This window comes from Bos grunniens, chromosome 18, assembly GCF_055505025.1.
Source record: "Bos grunniens cultivar Pamir isolate PY7600 chromosome 18, Bosgru_T2T1.0, whole genome shotgun sequence".
Taxonomy (NCBI): domain Eukaryota; kingdom Metazoa; phylum Chordata; class Mammalia; order Artiodactyla; family Bovidae; genus Bos; species Bos grunniens.
Genome location: NC_141182.1, coordinates 46,499,244 through 46,513,018, shown reverse-complemented (window position 1 = coordinate 46,513,018; position 13,775 = coordinate 46,499,244). Strand labels below are relative to the sequence as shown.

Genomic DNA, 13,775 nt, shown 5'->3' with positions numbered 1-13,775 from the left:
GAGAAAAATGCAAATTGCAAAACTGAATTAATGCTAAATACAATGCAATCTAGGATACCACATTTCATTTAGCATTAATTCAGCTTTTCACTTTGCATTTTTCTCAGTGAACAATCTATCTTGGAGATGATTTAATATAGCAAAAATAAATGGAGCTCCCTTTAAACTTAGCCGCATACTATTCTATGGTGTAAAAAAATGAATTGTATCACTAGTTCTCTTCAGTTACTGCGTTTGTTACCCTTGTATGTGGGTTTTTTTTAACACACTTGAGAGTGTATATGCAAGATAGATTCCCAGAGGTGGAATCAGGTGGGTCAAAGGGGTGTGAGTTTTATATTTTAGTGAATAAATCAACTTGTTCTCATGGAAGGAATGTAAGCTTGAGTGCTATATAACATTGGTTTATCCTTTCCATTCTATGATCTCCAGTGGTGAAAGAGAGGTTGGCTCCACGAGACGGAAGGGAGAGGTGAGCTTGGGGAGGAAGAAAGGAGACAAGCCACAGGGGCCCCTCAACGCCAGGCCGAGGAGCTGGACTCTGTGCTGAGGGCACTGGGGAGCCATAGCAGGTTAGAGGTCGGATTCAGCTCTAGACAGATGTGATCCTGCAGAGGTGCAGTAGGAACAGCCATCAAATGGCTGCCTCTCTCTTGGGTGGTCCTGGGAGCCTCATCCCTTTGCTCCTTTCTCACCCTCAGGAGTGGGCCTCTGAGTGGTAGGGCCGGGGCAGACAAACCCGTCCTGCCAGATGAGGCCTACCTTGGCCAGGTTACACTGCTGCCATTCCGGCTGAGCAGAAATGTGACCCGATGAAGCCAGAAAAAGGAGTGGCTGATGTGGGGCAGAGGTGGAGGTCCACCTACCCATGGCCCAGAGGCCAGCTTGACTCCAAACCCCAGCGTCTGACAAAGCCTGACCTTGTCTTAACTGTTCAGATAAAGTTTGACAATGTTTAGCAAAATAATTCTTTTCGCAATATACATCTCATGTCCAACAGTGAAGTTTTTATTAATATTCTATTTTCTTCTTTAAAAAAATCTATCAATCATTATCTATTCAGCCATCCAGCCGAATGATGAATGATGAATATCATTCATCTATTTTATTTATACAGGTTACTACCAGAAATGAGAGAAACGAGAACAGCTTGTTTGCAGTTGTCTGCAGTGGGGGTTAGGGGCGGGAAGGGGCTGGTGTCTGGTTTTCCCAGCTCTGGTCTTCCTGGGACTGCCTAGTGGTGAGCTTCCTTTAAGTTTCCTTTGCCAGTCACTTATTTGGATCTTACTGGAAACAGAAAGGCCTATAGAGGGACCCCCTCCCCCATTGCTTCTACTTCACCAACTGCCTATCAGAAATTGGTTCACATCACATTTAAGCAGGCAAATTTAAGTGCCACTGTTAAATTGCAATGGCCAATGTGAGACCGATGTCCAGCAGGAGTATTTGTCTTCTGGAAGCTGTGGTTGTGTGATTGGAGCTAGCACTGAGTAGGAGTGTTAAGAAAATTCAGCTGAATAAATCTGAAGATCTAACTGGCTTAATGCAACGGGTCATGATTTAGACAGCATCCCATCTAGCAAGTAGAAAGGAACTCTTTTAATAGTTATTTTTATGGAGGACAAAAGCAAGAGTTTTCATACAAATTTTTGGAAAATACCAAAATGCCCAAGAAATGAAACAAACCCCCCCTTCAAGTGTCTCCTCTTCCTTGATAACCAAGGTTAAACTTTAGGATTTTACAAAGGTTTTTTTACAGTGTTTTACAGTTTTAAGGCAAACAACACACATATTTATATTTTTATCAGCCTTACCCAGCAGTTTATTTCTGTATTGATTCTGATTATACAGGATTGAGAAAATTCCTGATCCATAATAAAGAGGTCTATGGATTCCTGAGCTCTTAGAATATAATGAACCCTATGCCATGAAGTAGGGGCTGCAGGAACCCCATTTTTCTTTGTACTTTTCTTTTTTTGGCCATACCCTGCCACATGCACTATCTTAGTTCCCCGACCAGGTGTCAAACCCACGCCCCCTAGTGGAAGTGTGGAGTCCCAACCACTGGACCACCGGGGAAGTTCCAAGAAGCCAATTTTAGAGAGGTGGGTACATGGAGGCTCAGGGCTTCCCTGGTGGCTCGGTCGTAAAGGATCTGCCTTCAATGCAGGAGACCCAGGTTTGATCCCTGGATCAGGGCAGATCCCCTGGAGAAGGAAATGGCAACCCACTCCAGTATTTTTTGCCTGGGAAATCCCACAAAGGAGCCTGGTTGGCTCTAGTCCATGGGGTTGCAAAGAGTCGGACACGACTTAGCGACTAAATGGCAACAGGGAGGCTCAGAGTGTGGTGGTGGAGGGTGAGAACTCAGTACTGCCTCTTTTCCTTTCCCAGAGAATCTGAGTCACTGACTAGGTCACTGTGAACTTCCACCTGAGAATACATCTGATTTTAAAAGTAGATTGTGACAAATACCCTCTTTTCCTTGACATGTTTACAACGTGGTCAAATATGTGCTCAAGGATGGAGGAGAAGTTTCATTCCTGGGCCTGCAGAAAAGCCTGTTAAGCCAGTTAATCTGGAGGTATGCTTATGTGTTAAAATACGGTACATATAACATCTACATCTACCTGGTGTTTAAAAAAAATTCTGTCTCGAAAAGCAAAGTTGTACATTGCTGAGTATTTCAGAAATCCCTTTATTAGATTTTGTTTTTGGAAAGTAACACATTATCTTTACAAAGCATTTTTTCCCAAACATCATAAAGATATATATGGTATGGAAATTCCTCCTCCTCTTGGCCCTCCATCCCAACTGTTTTTCAAAAAAAACTTTATGAGAAATATGTATATATCATTTTTATAAAAAAGAAATCACTTATATATGTGGTTCTGCTCTTTGCCTTGTTTACTTACAGCAGAGTATGATGATCTGTGACATATCTGTATTCTAGAAAACACAATCACAGTTTCAAAAAAAGAAGTGAATTCACATAAGCTGACATGAAAGGATGACCAAAATATATACTTAAGTGAAGGAAACAAGTTGTAATACATATTTCGAGCATGTTTCTATTTTTTTATATTTACTTATTTATTCTTGGTGGCATCAGGTCTTACCTGCAGCACGTGGTATCTTTCATAGTGATGGGCAGGCTTCTCTCTAACTGTGGTATGGGCTTAGTTGCTCTGTGGCATGTGGGATCCTCATTCCCTGACCAGGGATTGAACCCACATCCCCTGCATTGGAAGGCAGATTCTTGACCACTGGACCATTAAGGAATCTAATCCAAAGCATGATTCTATCAAACATGTGTATATATGTGCTTATATAAGCATATATCAATACATTGATAAAAATGTTTGAAAAGCCAAAGAGGACATTGATCATGTATTAATAGCATTACCTACAGGGTTGGAGAAGATCTGGAGGGATGTTTACTGGGGAATGGAACATGGGACCCTTCCCATTTGTAAATTTGTATAATTTTTTAAATGGAAGCATTATAAATTATTTTTGCTTTCTAAAAAGTATTTCCCATATTCCTTTAAACATTATTTTAAAACCTTGATCTCTTTCTTTAAAAGAAAAGACCTACCCTGCATAGAGATCTACAGGAATAAAAACACTGTAAGTGCTTTGCCAGTATTTCTACTTGCATTCCTTGGAGATTTTTTTCATGTTAAAACATTATTCTTTAGTATTGTTTGTGGTACTCTAGAGTACAGACATAACATAGCTAATTTAACCAGTCCACCACTGATGTTCATTTGTTACATAATGAACACCCTTATATATGCTTTCCAATTATTTATACCATTATGACATCTTTTTATATCAGCTCACATAGATTTACCTTCTTTATGACAGCCATGGAGAATCCCAGTCAAGGATATAACATGAGTTGTACAACCCACCCTCTGCTGATGGATGTTCTGTTGTTTCCAATTTTTCACTGTAATAGATTTGACCATTAAAGTATGTTTTCAAAAGCTGACATCTGATTCCAGCATTTGCAGGCCATTTGCAGACCAGTGGAGGAAATGAGGACCCTGACAAACCTCACTTAATGGGTAAGGACGAGTTCTTCCCATACGGCCTAACCACTGTCAAGTGGCCAGAGCATGGGCCTGCTTCAGACAGAACAAAAGAACAATGATGAGATTCTTAAACTGTTTGCTCTCATGCACCCCTTAGAGAACTTACTGGAAGCTTTAGTCCCTAGTAGGAGGATGTCTGGGGCTTCCCAGGTGGCTCAGTGGTAAAGAATATTCCTGCCAATGCAGGAGACACAGGTTCAATCTCTGTATCAGGGAAGATCCCCTGGAGATGGAAATGGCAACCCACTCAAGTATTCTTGCCTGGGAAATTTCACGGACAGAGGAGCCTGCTGGGCTACAGTCCATGGGGTTGCAAAGAGTTGGACAGGACTTGGCGACCAGATAACGACAATAAAGGAGGATGTCTGTCACCTGTACTGGCCCAGCAGCCCTGCACTTTGATTTTCTTTTGATAACCAGTCCCCTTCCTAACACCACCCCCTGGATGCATCTTTAGCAGGAATGTTAATCCACATTGGTTTCCCTTCCCAGACTGAAGAGTGGGGCTAAAACCTAAGCCAAAACAGTGAGATTTAATTCCTGACCTTGGTGAAAGCTTTTGGGAAAGAGGCCTTTTCTCACTGCCGTGTTGCTTAGCTATAAGGATGCCAGTCTGGTGTTACCAGAGAAATCCTGCCAGAGAATGAAGCAGGTTTCCTGGAAACCTAGATTGAGCCCCTGGATCCAGACATGCCTGAAGCCAGCACTACCGACTTGGTTACATGAGCCTGTACATTCCATTTTATGTTTCAGTCAGTGCTGGTTGGGTTTCTGCTACTTCCTCTGGGATAGTTCTTATTCATTTACCTTGGCCTTAGAAGAAAACAAACGAACTCATTCAAGTAGTATTTATTGAATATCCGTGCTCAGCCCCATGCCAGGCGATGCAGGGGATGTTAAAGTGACCATAACAGAACTTGTCCCTCTCCTCATGGCAATCCCAGTTCTACCAGAATTTAAACAGACAATCACAAACTATTCAGTGATGATGATGACATCCACCATGGAGGAGGAGCTCTGGGAACTATAAGAAAGGCATCTGTGAATGGGGTGGTGAGATCAGGAAAGGGCCCCCCGAGGACAGGACTTGAAGTTGACCCTGAAAGATGGGCCAAGAATCAGTCTAGTGAAAGGAGGTTAAGGACTAACGGTCTGTACACACATGCTACACACCCCTTAGAGAATTTGCTTGAAGCTTAGTCCTTAGTAGGAGGATGTCCAGGGGTTTTAGGGCACCCCAACTCTCAGCAGGGCTCAGAAACCTGGTAAAACATCTTTGGAGTGGAGGGAGGGCTGGGCCAGGGAGGTGGGACAGGGAGAGGTGAGTCGGCCATCTCAGCCAGAGGAAGCCAGGGCAGGAGGAGGAGGAAGCCAGGTGTGCACGTGGCCTTCACTTCTCGTTCTCACAACGTAGTGTAGAAATACATGGCTATCAGCATCACGGGGAGCTGAAGAGGAGGCGTCAGGTGAGGGACACTCCAGCCTCACACCCCCATCCCACCCAGCTCAAAGGCTCCGCCTCTCACCGTCCACATCAGGATGGCAAACCCAAACCACGAGATGCCCCACGTGTAGCTGTCGATGGCGTGGCCAATATGTTCAAAGCAGCCCTGGGCAAGTGGAAAGTGGGAGTGTGAGATAATGCCCAGGGAGGCTGGCTGCTGAAAGCAAGAGTCACTGGGCACCCTTGGGAGAGTCACTTCCTGCTTCCAGTCTTGCTTTTCTTTCCTGTGCGATCACCAAGGGTGGGGGTTTCTCACCCTGGGGATCACAGCAGTGTCTCCCTCCCAGGGTGATTTCGGGGAGTCAGGGCTGTGACGATAACCCAGACTGCACAGGCAGGTGCTGCCTCCGATGGTGCAGTCTGAGGGCGATTCTGTCTGGAGCCGGCTTTCCATGCTGCCCCCAAGTTCCAAAGGTTTGAAATTTAACTTTAGGATCAGACCAGTTCTAATAGCTTCTCGTTTAGAGGTGAGGCTGAGCAGGGCCAGAGCCCCACACCACTTGCCTTCATGTAGATCCCCTGCTCTATCTGCCTTAAAGGTTCAGGATGTGTGCCCTGGAGTCAGCAGGACAGAGCTGAGGGCCAGCTCTGTCGTTTGTTGGCTATGGGGCCTAGCTACGATTCTGACCCTCTGAGCCTCAGTTTTCCCATCAGGGAAATAGCAATATTGACAGCACTACCGTCCAAAAAGTAGCTGTGATGATTCTGTGAGATGAGGCGTGTAAGTGCTCTGCACAGAGCCAAGGCTCAAGGAACAGCTATCTGACTCTAGGTGATGGCTTGCATCAGGCTCCTCTCTCCATGATACTTGATCTAAGACATGGCGCTGAAGGGCGCCCCTAGCCCACTGGGACTGGTTCCCCTCCTCTGGCTTCTCTCTTTGCCTCTGAACTCCCCTTGCAGGAGTTAAAGCACCTGGTTGGGGCCTCACTGCCTGAAATCACATCCCAGCTCCATCCCTCACTAGCAAGATTCATCATCTGTAAAATGAAAACATTACAACCTTACCTCATTAGGCTGCCGTGAGAAGGAAATAAGTAAAAAAGGAAAATGTAAAGCACCTAGAAGGATGCCTGCTACAAAGTAAAGGCTCAAGAAATGTTAGTGGTTATTGGTGGTGTGCTGCCGGTATTGTTCTTGTTGCTCTGATCCCCAGACAACCTGAGAAAAGTTTCAGGTGTCGCCAGGTCTGGATCAGACCAAACCTGCGGTATGCATCCCGCTGACCTGCACAGGGAGGTGGCGGGTCGGTGGGGGAGGTGGAGGGCGGACAGATGGAAGATTGGAAAAGTCAGATGGGGGTTGGGGAGGAGATGACAGACAGACAGTGGGAGGGAGAAAGAGACAGAAGAACCAGAGAGGGCCAGACAGACGGAAAGACACAGCAGGAGGAGACACACCTTGGTGAACAGGTAGTCCAGGTGGCCCAGGCGGCAGCCTTCTTCATTGACTGGGATGAAGTTGCCCGTCCGTCGACAGCATAGCGGGGGCCAGGGGAACACCACCTCTGGGGTGGTGGCCCGGAAGGCAGATGTGAAGTTCACCCAGTCCATGGGGCCTGACGTGCCACAGCACTCTTGCTGGAGGGAGAGGCTGGGGTCAGGCGGGCTCCAACTCAGACGCTCCCCTGCGTCTCACAGCGAGGAAGGCCGAGGTGGGCCTGCACTCCACTGTCTGTGTGTGAGCAAGGAGCAGGCAATACTTGTCCCAGCACCCTGAGGCTGATGGGGGATTTGGATCAAACCCACATTCATGGTTTATTTTTTAAATTTTTTGAAAAAAAAATTCATTGGAAAAAAAAAATTTTTTTTTTAAATTACCCATCAACACAAAGAGTTAAACGACACCAAAGGGCCGATTTCTGGCTTCTCCTGGCCCTTGTGGGTGTTTAATTTCTGGCTTCCAAATGATGAAAACATAGGCCCCTTCAAACGTGGGCTCCAGTCCTGGCTAGGTTAAAGCAAATGGGGACCTCGGTTTCTGAGGGGTCCTCAACATTCTCCCTTTGTGCTCCTATATCACACTGAGTTTAATTAACGTGTGTTTTTTAGAACCTGGCAGCCCGGGTTTGAGTCCGTCTGGTTCTGTGACCGACCAGCCATGTGACTTCCTGCCTCCCTTACCTCATCGCTAAGAGCTGATCTCTGTTATGGGGTGGCTGTGAGGATTAAAGAAGCTTGAAAGTGCTTTTGAACAGTGCTAAACAAAAGATTCTCCAAGCAAGAACACTGGAGTGGGTTGCCATTTCCTTCTCCAATGCATGAAAGTGAAAAGTAAAAGTGAAGTTGCTCAGTCGTGTCTGACTCTTCTCGACCCCATGGACTGCAGCCTACCAGGCTCCTCCATCCATGGGATTTTCCAGGCAAGAGTACTGGAGTGGGGTGCCATTGCCTTCTCCAAAACAAAAGGTAGTGCTGGTTGATGTTTGCTGTTATTATTATGACTATTGTTATTATTAAGATGGTGCATGAGATGGTTCAGAGCAGTGGGTCTGGATCTAGGCTGCCAGGTTTGAGCCCCAACTCTGTCCCTTACCAAACATATGGGCAAGTGCTGTTCTCTCTTTTGAGGTTTTTCATCTGGAAAATGGCAACGACCAGAGTTCCTCCCTCCTAAGAACCACTTGAGTAAATATCATCCACCAGTGGGCATCATGGGAGCCCTAACTACCTCTGTGGTCAGAGCCCAAGATCCGCCCCCAACCCCCCAACACTGCAGACCCTCGCCCACCTCAATCATGATGCGATCCCAGAGGCGGGTCAGTTCCCGGCCCTGGTTCGAGTCTGCACTGTAGAAGGTCAGCATCTGCTTGGTGATCAGGGACGGGTTGGACACCATCTGCAGAGGGCCAGGAAGAACAGGGTCCAGCCAGGCTGTGTGGGGAGAGAGCTCGACCTCCACTTCTACCAGAGACCCTCACCGAACTCCCCCCACCAGAAGTCACGTCCCTCCCCTGGCCTCCGTCGGACTCACATAGTCTCGGTGGGTGTAGGACGTGATGCAGGAGGCGCACTCAAAGATGTAGATGATGAGCATGAGTATCAGGTACTGCGGAGAGACGGAGGGAGGGATGGAGGGCCAGTGCCATCAGGGCAAAGCCTGTGAGGTCACACCCCTCACGGGATGGGTCCGGCAGTGAGGGCACCACGTCCTAACCACTGGACTGCCAGGGAATTCTCAGAAATGCAATTGTTTACAAAAGTATAAGACAACGTGAATGGAGGTCTTCCCTGGTGGCTCAGACGGTAAAGAAAATGCCTGTGATGGGGGAGACCTGGGTTCGATCCCTGGGCTGGGAAGATCCCCTGGAGAAGGGCATGGTAACCCGCTTCAGTATTCTCGCCTGGAGAATCCCCATGGACAGAGGAGCCTGGGGGGCTACAGTCTATGGGGGCCCAGAGTTTGACATGACTGAGTGACTAAGCATGCACAATATGAATGGAAACATCTACATGGTGGATACATAGGTACTGTCTGTGCAAATCTTTCACCCTTTCTGTATGTTTGAAAATTTGTTATAATAAAATGTTAGGAGGAAATGAAATTTAAAAATATGTAAGGTATTCCCTGAAGTTAACTATTAGCTTGGATGCAGTCAAATGAATGTCTACTATAGAAAAGAAAAATATAAAGACATTCCTGAGACAACCAGGGACATCTGAACACAGACTAGGTATTGGAAGATAGATAGGAAGGGAGTGGGGTAAATTTACAGGGTGTGCCCACGGTATAGTGGTTGTGCCAAAAAAACTCCCCCCCCCAAAAAAACCCCTTTGGTGTTTAATGAAAATTATTTCTCTGACCCTCAGCTGTCCCCTCCCCTTACCCTTAAAGCAACAGAGGGTGGGGTGTGGACCTGCCAACTTCACTGCCCAGACGAGATGCTGTGGCCCAGCACACCTGGCTGCTTTAAAACCGTGTCCTTATCGCTCAGAGAAATGTGCACTCAAGTATTTACAGGGAAGTGACTTGGTGTCTGGAATGCACTTCAAAATACCCCAGGAAAGAAAAATGTGGGCAGGCAGAGGGTGGGGTAGGGGGCATGACGTGTGGGTGATATTGTTGAAACCAGGTGATAGGTCCACAAGGTTCATAGTGCCATTCACTCTAGTCTGTTTGAAATTTCTCATAATAATTAAAGAAAAATTCTGTGTCTCAATTAATGACAAACTCACAGGGGAGACAGACACAGACTTTTTTTCTTTTACTAGTTGGGTGGACTTTTAGGACTGGAAAATTGTTGTGCCAGAGACCTAAATGCAGGAAAGAAAAGAATAAAAGGAAAGGCCCGGAAAAGAGTGTTTTCCATGGCTCCATCTTACACATAGTGAAGCCAAAGTCCTGACCAGGCCCACCTCCCCTCTCTCCCCTCATCGCCATGCCCATCCCCCAGTGTTCTCCTCCCCTGTCCGCCCTCAGTTCCTCTCACTACCTCCCCACAACTGGCTCCAGCCCACACATACGTGGTTCACAGCCCCCTTCACTGCACACCCCCCACCAACCTCGCCTCTGCTTCACTTTACCTGCAAGTTCTCCACTCTCCCTTCCGCAGCTCCAGCTCCTCCTTCCCTGGTCACTGCCTCCCCATTACAGTATCCGGCCCCATAGCCAGGGCTTTTGTGGTTTGCTCACTAAATCACCCAGGGCCTAGCACAGGGCTTGGCACATGGTTCTTGCTCAGTACACACTTGTGGATTAGGTAAGTAGCTGCTCCTGGGAGTCCAAGAAGCCCTCAGATGGGGAGGAAGTCCCATGTTGGCTCTGGGTCAGTAGGGCCAAGATTGTAAGTCCTGCTTTCCCTATCATCTGGTCTGTGGGCCTCTTTGAACCTCAGTTTCTTCATCTGGTAAATGGGCAGAGAAGCACTCACTTCTCGGCCGCTGGTTGGCTTGAAGGCGTTCACTTTCTAAACTGCTTAGCCTCATGTCAGGTACGTGGGAGGTACTTGGGGGAATGTGGGTTATCGCTGTGGGCGGAGACTAAGAGCCTAGGCTCAAGCACTGACAGACTCAGGTTTAAATCCTGGCTCCGCCACTCACTTGCCGTGCCACCCCAGAGAAGTGGATTCACTTCTCTGAGCCTCAGTAGCAACTCTGTCAAATGGGCTCGTGAGGATGAAGATGGAGATGATTATGGTACCTCATGACGGACGGTGAAGCACAAATGAACTCATCTGTGTAGAACACGGAGCACTCTTTAAATGGTAGCTGCGCTATTCTTATTGTCATTGCTATCAACAGAGCTCACAGGTGCAGACCCTGGAGACCAACTAGCTGAGGTTCCAGTCCCAGTCCTGCTACTCAAGAGCCATCTTCCTGTGCAGCGCCTTTTTCCTTGCCTCCCGTGGGCCCTAGTTTTCCCAGTAAGACGAGAGTCACAGCTGAGCCTAGGTTATTCGCTTATGGACAGAGGAGATGACGTGATTGCCAGGAGGCCCCAGTGCCATGCCACGGGGAGGGCACACTAGGGGCTTCTGTGCAGTTGGTATTATGACTGTGAGGATGACCTCTATGGCCAGCCATGCCCATCCCTTCCTCCCGGGGCCTCACCGTGAGGATCATGGAGCGGCGGCGGCAGAGTGCTGCGCCCACACCAAAGCTGGCCACCACGAAGAAGGAGAAGCCGCAGAAGATGGCGATCCAGGCGCCGGCGAAGACGTCATCCTTGCCCGAGACGCCCATCAGCGGGTACACGCGGTACTGGTCGGCGGTCACCCATACCGTTTCAGCAAACAGGGCCAGGCCTGACAGCTGGACAGAACGGCCGGTCAGCAGGGGCTGGGCAGGCGCAGTTGGCTCACCCGCGTGAGTCTCTGTGAGCAAGCGCCTTCCCCACTCTGAGCCTCTGCTGCCCTCTTGGAAAGTAGTAAGAGTGACAAAGAAGTCCCCTTCCACGAGCAGGGATGAAGCCGGGCAGGGGACCGAGAAGGGAGGGAGGGCCCAGCCAGGCCCCTGAACCCCACCTCCACCCCAGCTGCTGAAGACTTCAAGGATAAGAGGAGACACTACGAGCTAAGCCTGGAGCTCATGACTGGCCTCAAGGAGATGCTGGGATTGTGCTCGGCGGTTGCAGTCCCCGGAGGTAGAGTTTGTGCAGAAGCGGCCAGCGCGGCGCCGCTTTTAAAAAAAAAAAAAAAAAAAAGGAGATGCTGGGTCTCCTGGAGAGAGTTGCTAGTCCCTGAGGAGAGGAGCCTGGCTGTGGCCAGAACAAATGACAAAGGCATCTACCCTTTGGTCCAGCCGTTCCACTCACAGGAATTGATCCTCCGGATATACCTGCCCATGCAGGAAAATCACACCCCCACCAGGTTATTCCCTGCTGCACTGTAGGGAATAAAGGAGCCAGGGTGCCACACAACGGAGGGCTCTGCAGTTGTGGGAAGGGGTGGGGAGGCTGGCGGAGGCCTGGGGTGGAGGGGCCTACACACAATGGGAGCAGGAGGATGGGGGAGGCACAGGCCAGGATGCGGAATAAGCAAGAAAAGGGAGAAAACAGGTACTAGTTCCTATCTGCTTGTATCTGCTTCAAGAAATATTGGAGAAAATAAAAATCTGGTTACCTCTTGGGATGGGGAATCAGGCAAGAGGAAGACTGCCCGGTGGTACCTTTGCCAACAATCAGACCAAGGTTCAGAGTATTTACTGTGTGCACTGGTCCCCAAAACTGCTTCCCATGTGATAATCATCATCGTCACCAGCTGTCCTGTACTATCGTTGTGATGGCCCGTACTGATAGCAACGTGTGTGCCAGGCTCTGGCCTAAGCACAGCTCCAGTAACTCACTTGATCCTCTCAGCATTCCTATTTTATCTCCATCTTACAGATGAGAACACTGAGGCCTGGAGAGATTATATCACTGGCCCCAGGTCCCAGAGTAGAAGGTGATAAAGCTGAGGTTTGAACCCAGGCTGTCCGGCTCCACATGCAGGTATTAGATAACTTAAAGACATTGACATTACTCATTGCTATGGGCCTCCTGTGCACCCAGCAGGCGCTTTATGTCCATAATCATGTTAATGATGACAGCTGGCACTTGTCAAGCACTTTTTCTGATCTGAGGACCATTAATCAGGATTAATCCACTCGACAGTGCCCACAGTGAAGACATAATCTATAGATGGGGAAGTAGGCATAGAGAAGTCAAGTTGTTTGCTCAAGTTCACACAGCTGGGGAGAGGCAGAGCTGGGATCCAAATTAGGACCGTTCAGACTTGAGAAGCCAGGCGACGCGGGCCATTAAGTGGGTCCTGGGCTCTCAGCCACCCCACGCCCAGGCTCAGGACGACTCCCTCCTCCTCACCTGCCCCCTGGGCTCCCAGTGGATGTCTCACCAGAATAATGATGTTGCCCACGACCAGCAGACCCACCACAACTGGAGACCCCTTCTCTGTCGTTGCTGCTGCTGCAGAAGCCATAGTCCTGCCTGGGACACATGAGACCGGGTAGAGGCTGGGAGAGGGGGGCGGGCCTTGCTGGACAGGACCCACTGCCCCCATTCCACACCCCAGCTGCCAGGTTCTGCTCCCACCTCGCTGCTGGGCCCAGGCTGGTCTCCAGTGTGCCCACAACCCTGGCAGTGGGCCATTTTACAGAAGAGGAGGGACTTCCTTGGCAACCCAGTGGTTAGGATTCTGTGCCCCCACTACAGCGGATGTGGGTTCAATCCCTGGTTGGGGATCTAAGATTCTGCAAGCCATGGAGCGTGCCCCGCCCTCCCCCCCAAAAAGAAACCAAGGCTGGGATGGGGCAGTCACTGATCAGAGCTCAGGGCTGGCCTCCGCAGCTCCCCCTACGCATCCAGACCCCCAGGGCCCCCTCCTCACCTTCTCTGCCTGTAGCCTCTCTGGCCAGCCCCTCCCACGGTGGCTCCCTATATACGCCCAGGCCCCTCCTTAGGCCAGTTTCCTGGAGGGGGGAGGGTGTCTGGAGGAGGGGACAAGAGGTCAAGCGAGCAGACCAGTATGGGAGAACAGCTTTATGACCCCCCTCCCCCACCCCACCCCCTGCCAGTGATTTATAGACCTGAAATTCCAGATTATGCTGGCCACATGGGCAGGGTGACATGCGGTGGCCTCTGGTTCTCAGTCCCTTGTGGGGGTGGGGATGGGGACAGGGTAGGGAGGGCGAGTATACCACTCGACTTCTCTCCGCAGGACTAGAGCCTCCCTGGGA

At 49.1% G+C, this 13,775-nt stretch overlaps 1 protein-coding gene across 3 annotated transcripts; it reads right to left on the bottom strand.

Annotated features, from left to right (window-relative positions):
- Nucleotides 1-4,934: 4,934 nt before the first annotated feature.
- On the bottom strand, nt 4,935-13,459 carry UPK1A (uroplakin 1A). Of its 3 annotated transcripts, none has more exons than XM_086352169.1 (8): nt 13,427-13,459; nt 12,935-13,026; nt 11,154-11,354; nt 8,578-8,652; nt 8,335-8,442; nt 7,005-7,184; nt 5,627-5,710; nt 4,935-5,548 (listed from the first exon to the last, which is right to left on the bottom strand). In XM_086352169.1, exons 2-8 carry the CDS (start codon nt 13,016-13,018, stop codon nt 5,504-5,506), a joined length of 777 nt encoding a protein of 258 aa, XP_086208295.1. In that variant the 5' UTR covers nt 13,019-13,026; nt 13,427-13,459; the 3' UTR covers nt 4,935-5,503. The 3 variants fall into 3 exon arrangements, with proteins under 3 accessions (XP_086208295.1, XP_086208294.1, XP_086208296.1); XM_086352170.1 differs by having other exon boundaries at nt 4,939-5,548; nt 12,935-13,234; nt 13,375-13,448; XM_086352168.1 differs by lacking the exon at nt 13,427-13,459 and having other exon boundaries at nt 12,935-13,236.
- Nucleotides 13,460-13,775: the final 316 nt, after the last annotated feature.

Coding starts and splice junctions, on each gene's coding strand:
- UPK1A (XM_086352170.1), bottom strand. CDS start 13,099: ATGGGGGCAGTGGGTCCTGTCCAGCAAGGCCCGCCCCCCTCTCCCAGC. Junction 11,355..12,934: donor TGGGCAACATCATTATTCTG/GTGAGACATCCA, acceptor CGTTCTGTCCAG/CTGTCAGGCCTGGCCCTGTT. Junction 7,185..8,334: donor GGGATCGCATCATGATTGAG/GTGGGCGAGGGT, acceptor CTCTCCCTCCAG/CAAGAGTGCTGTGGCACGTC.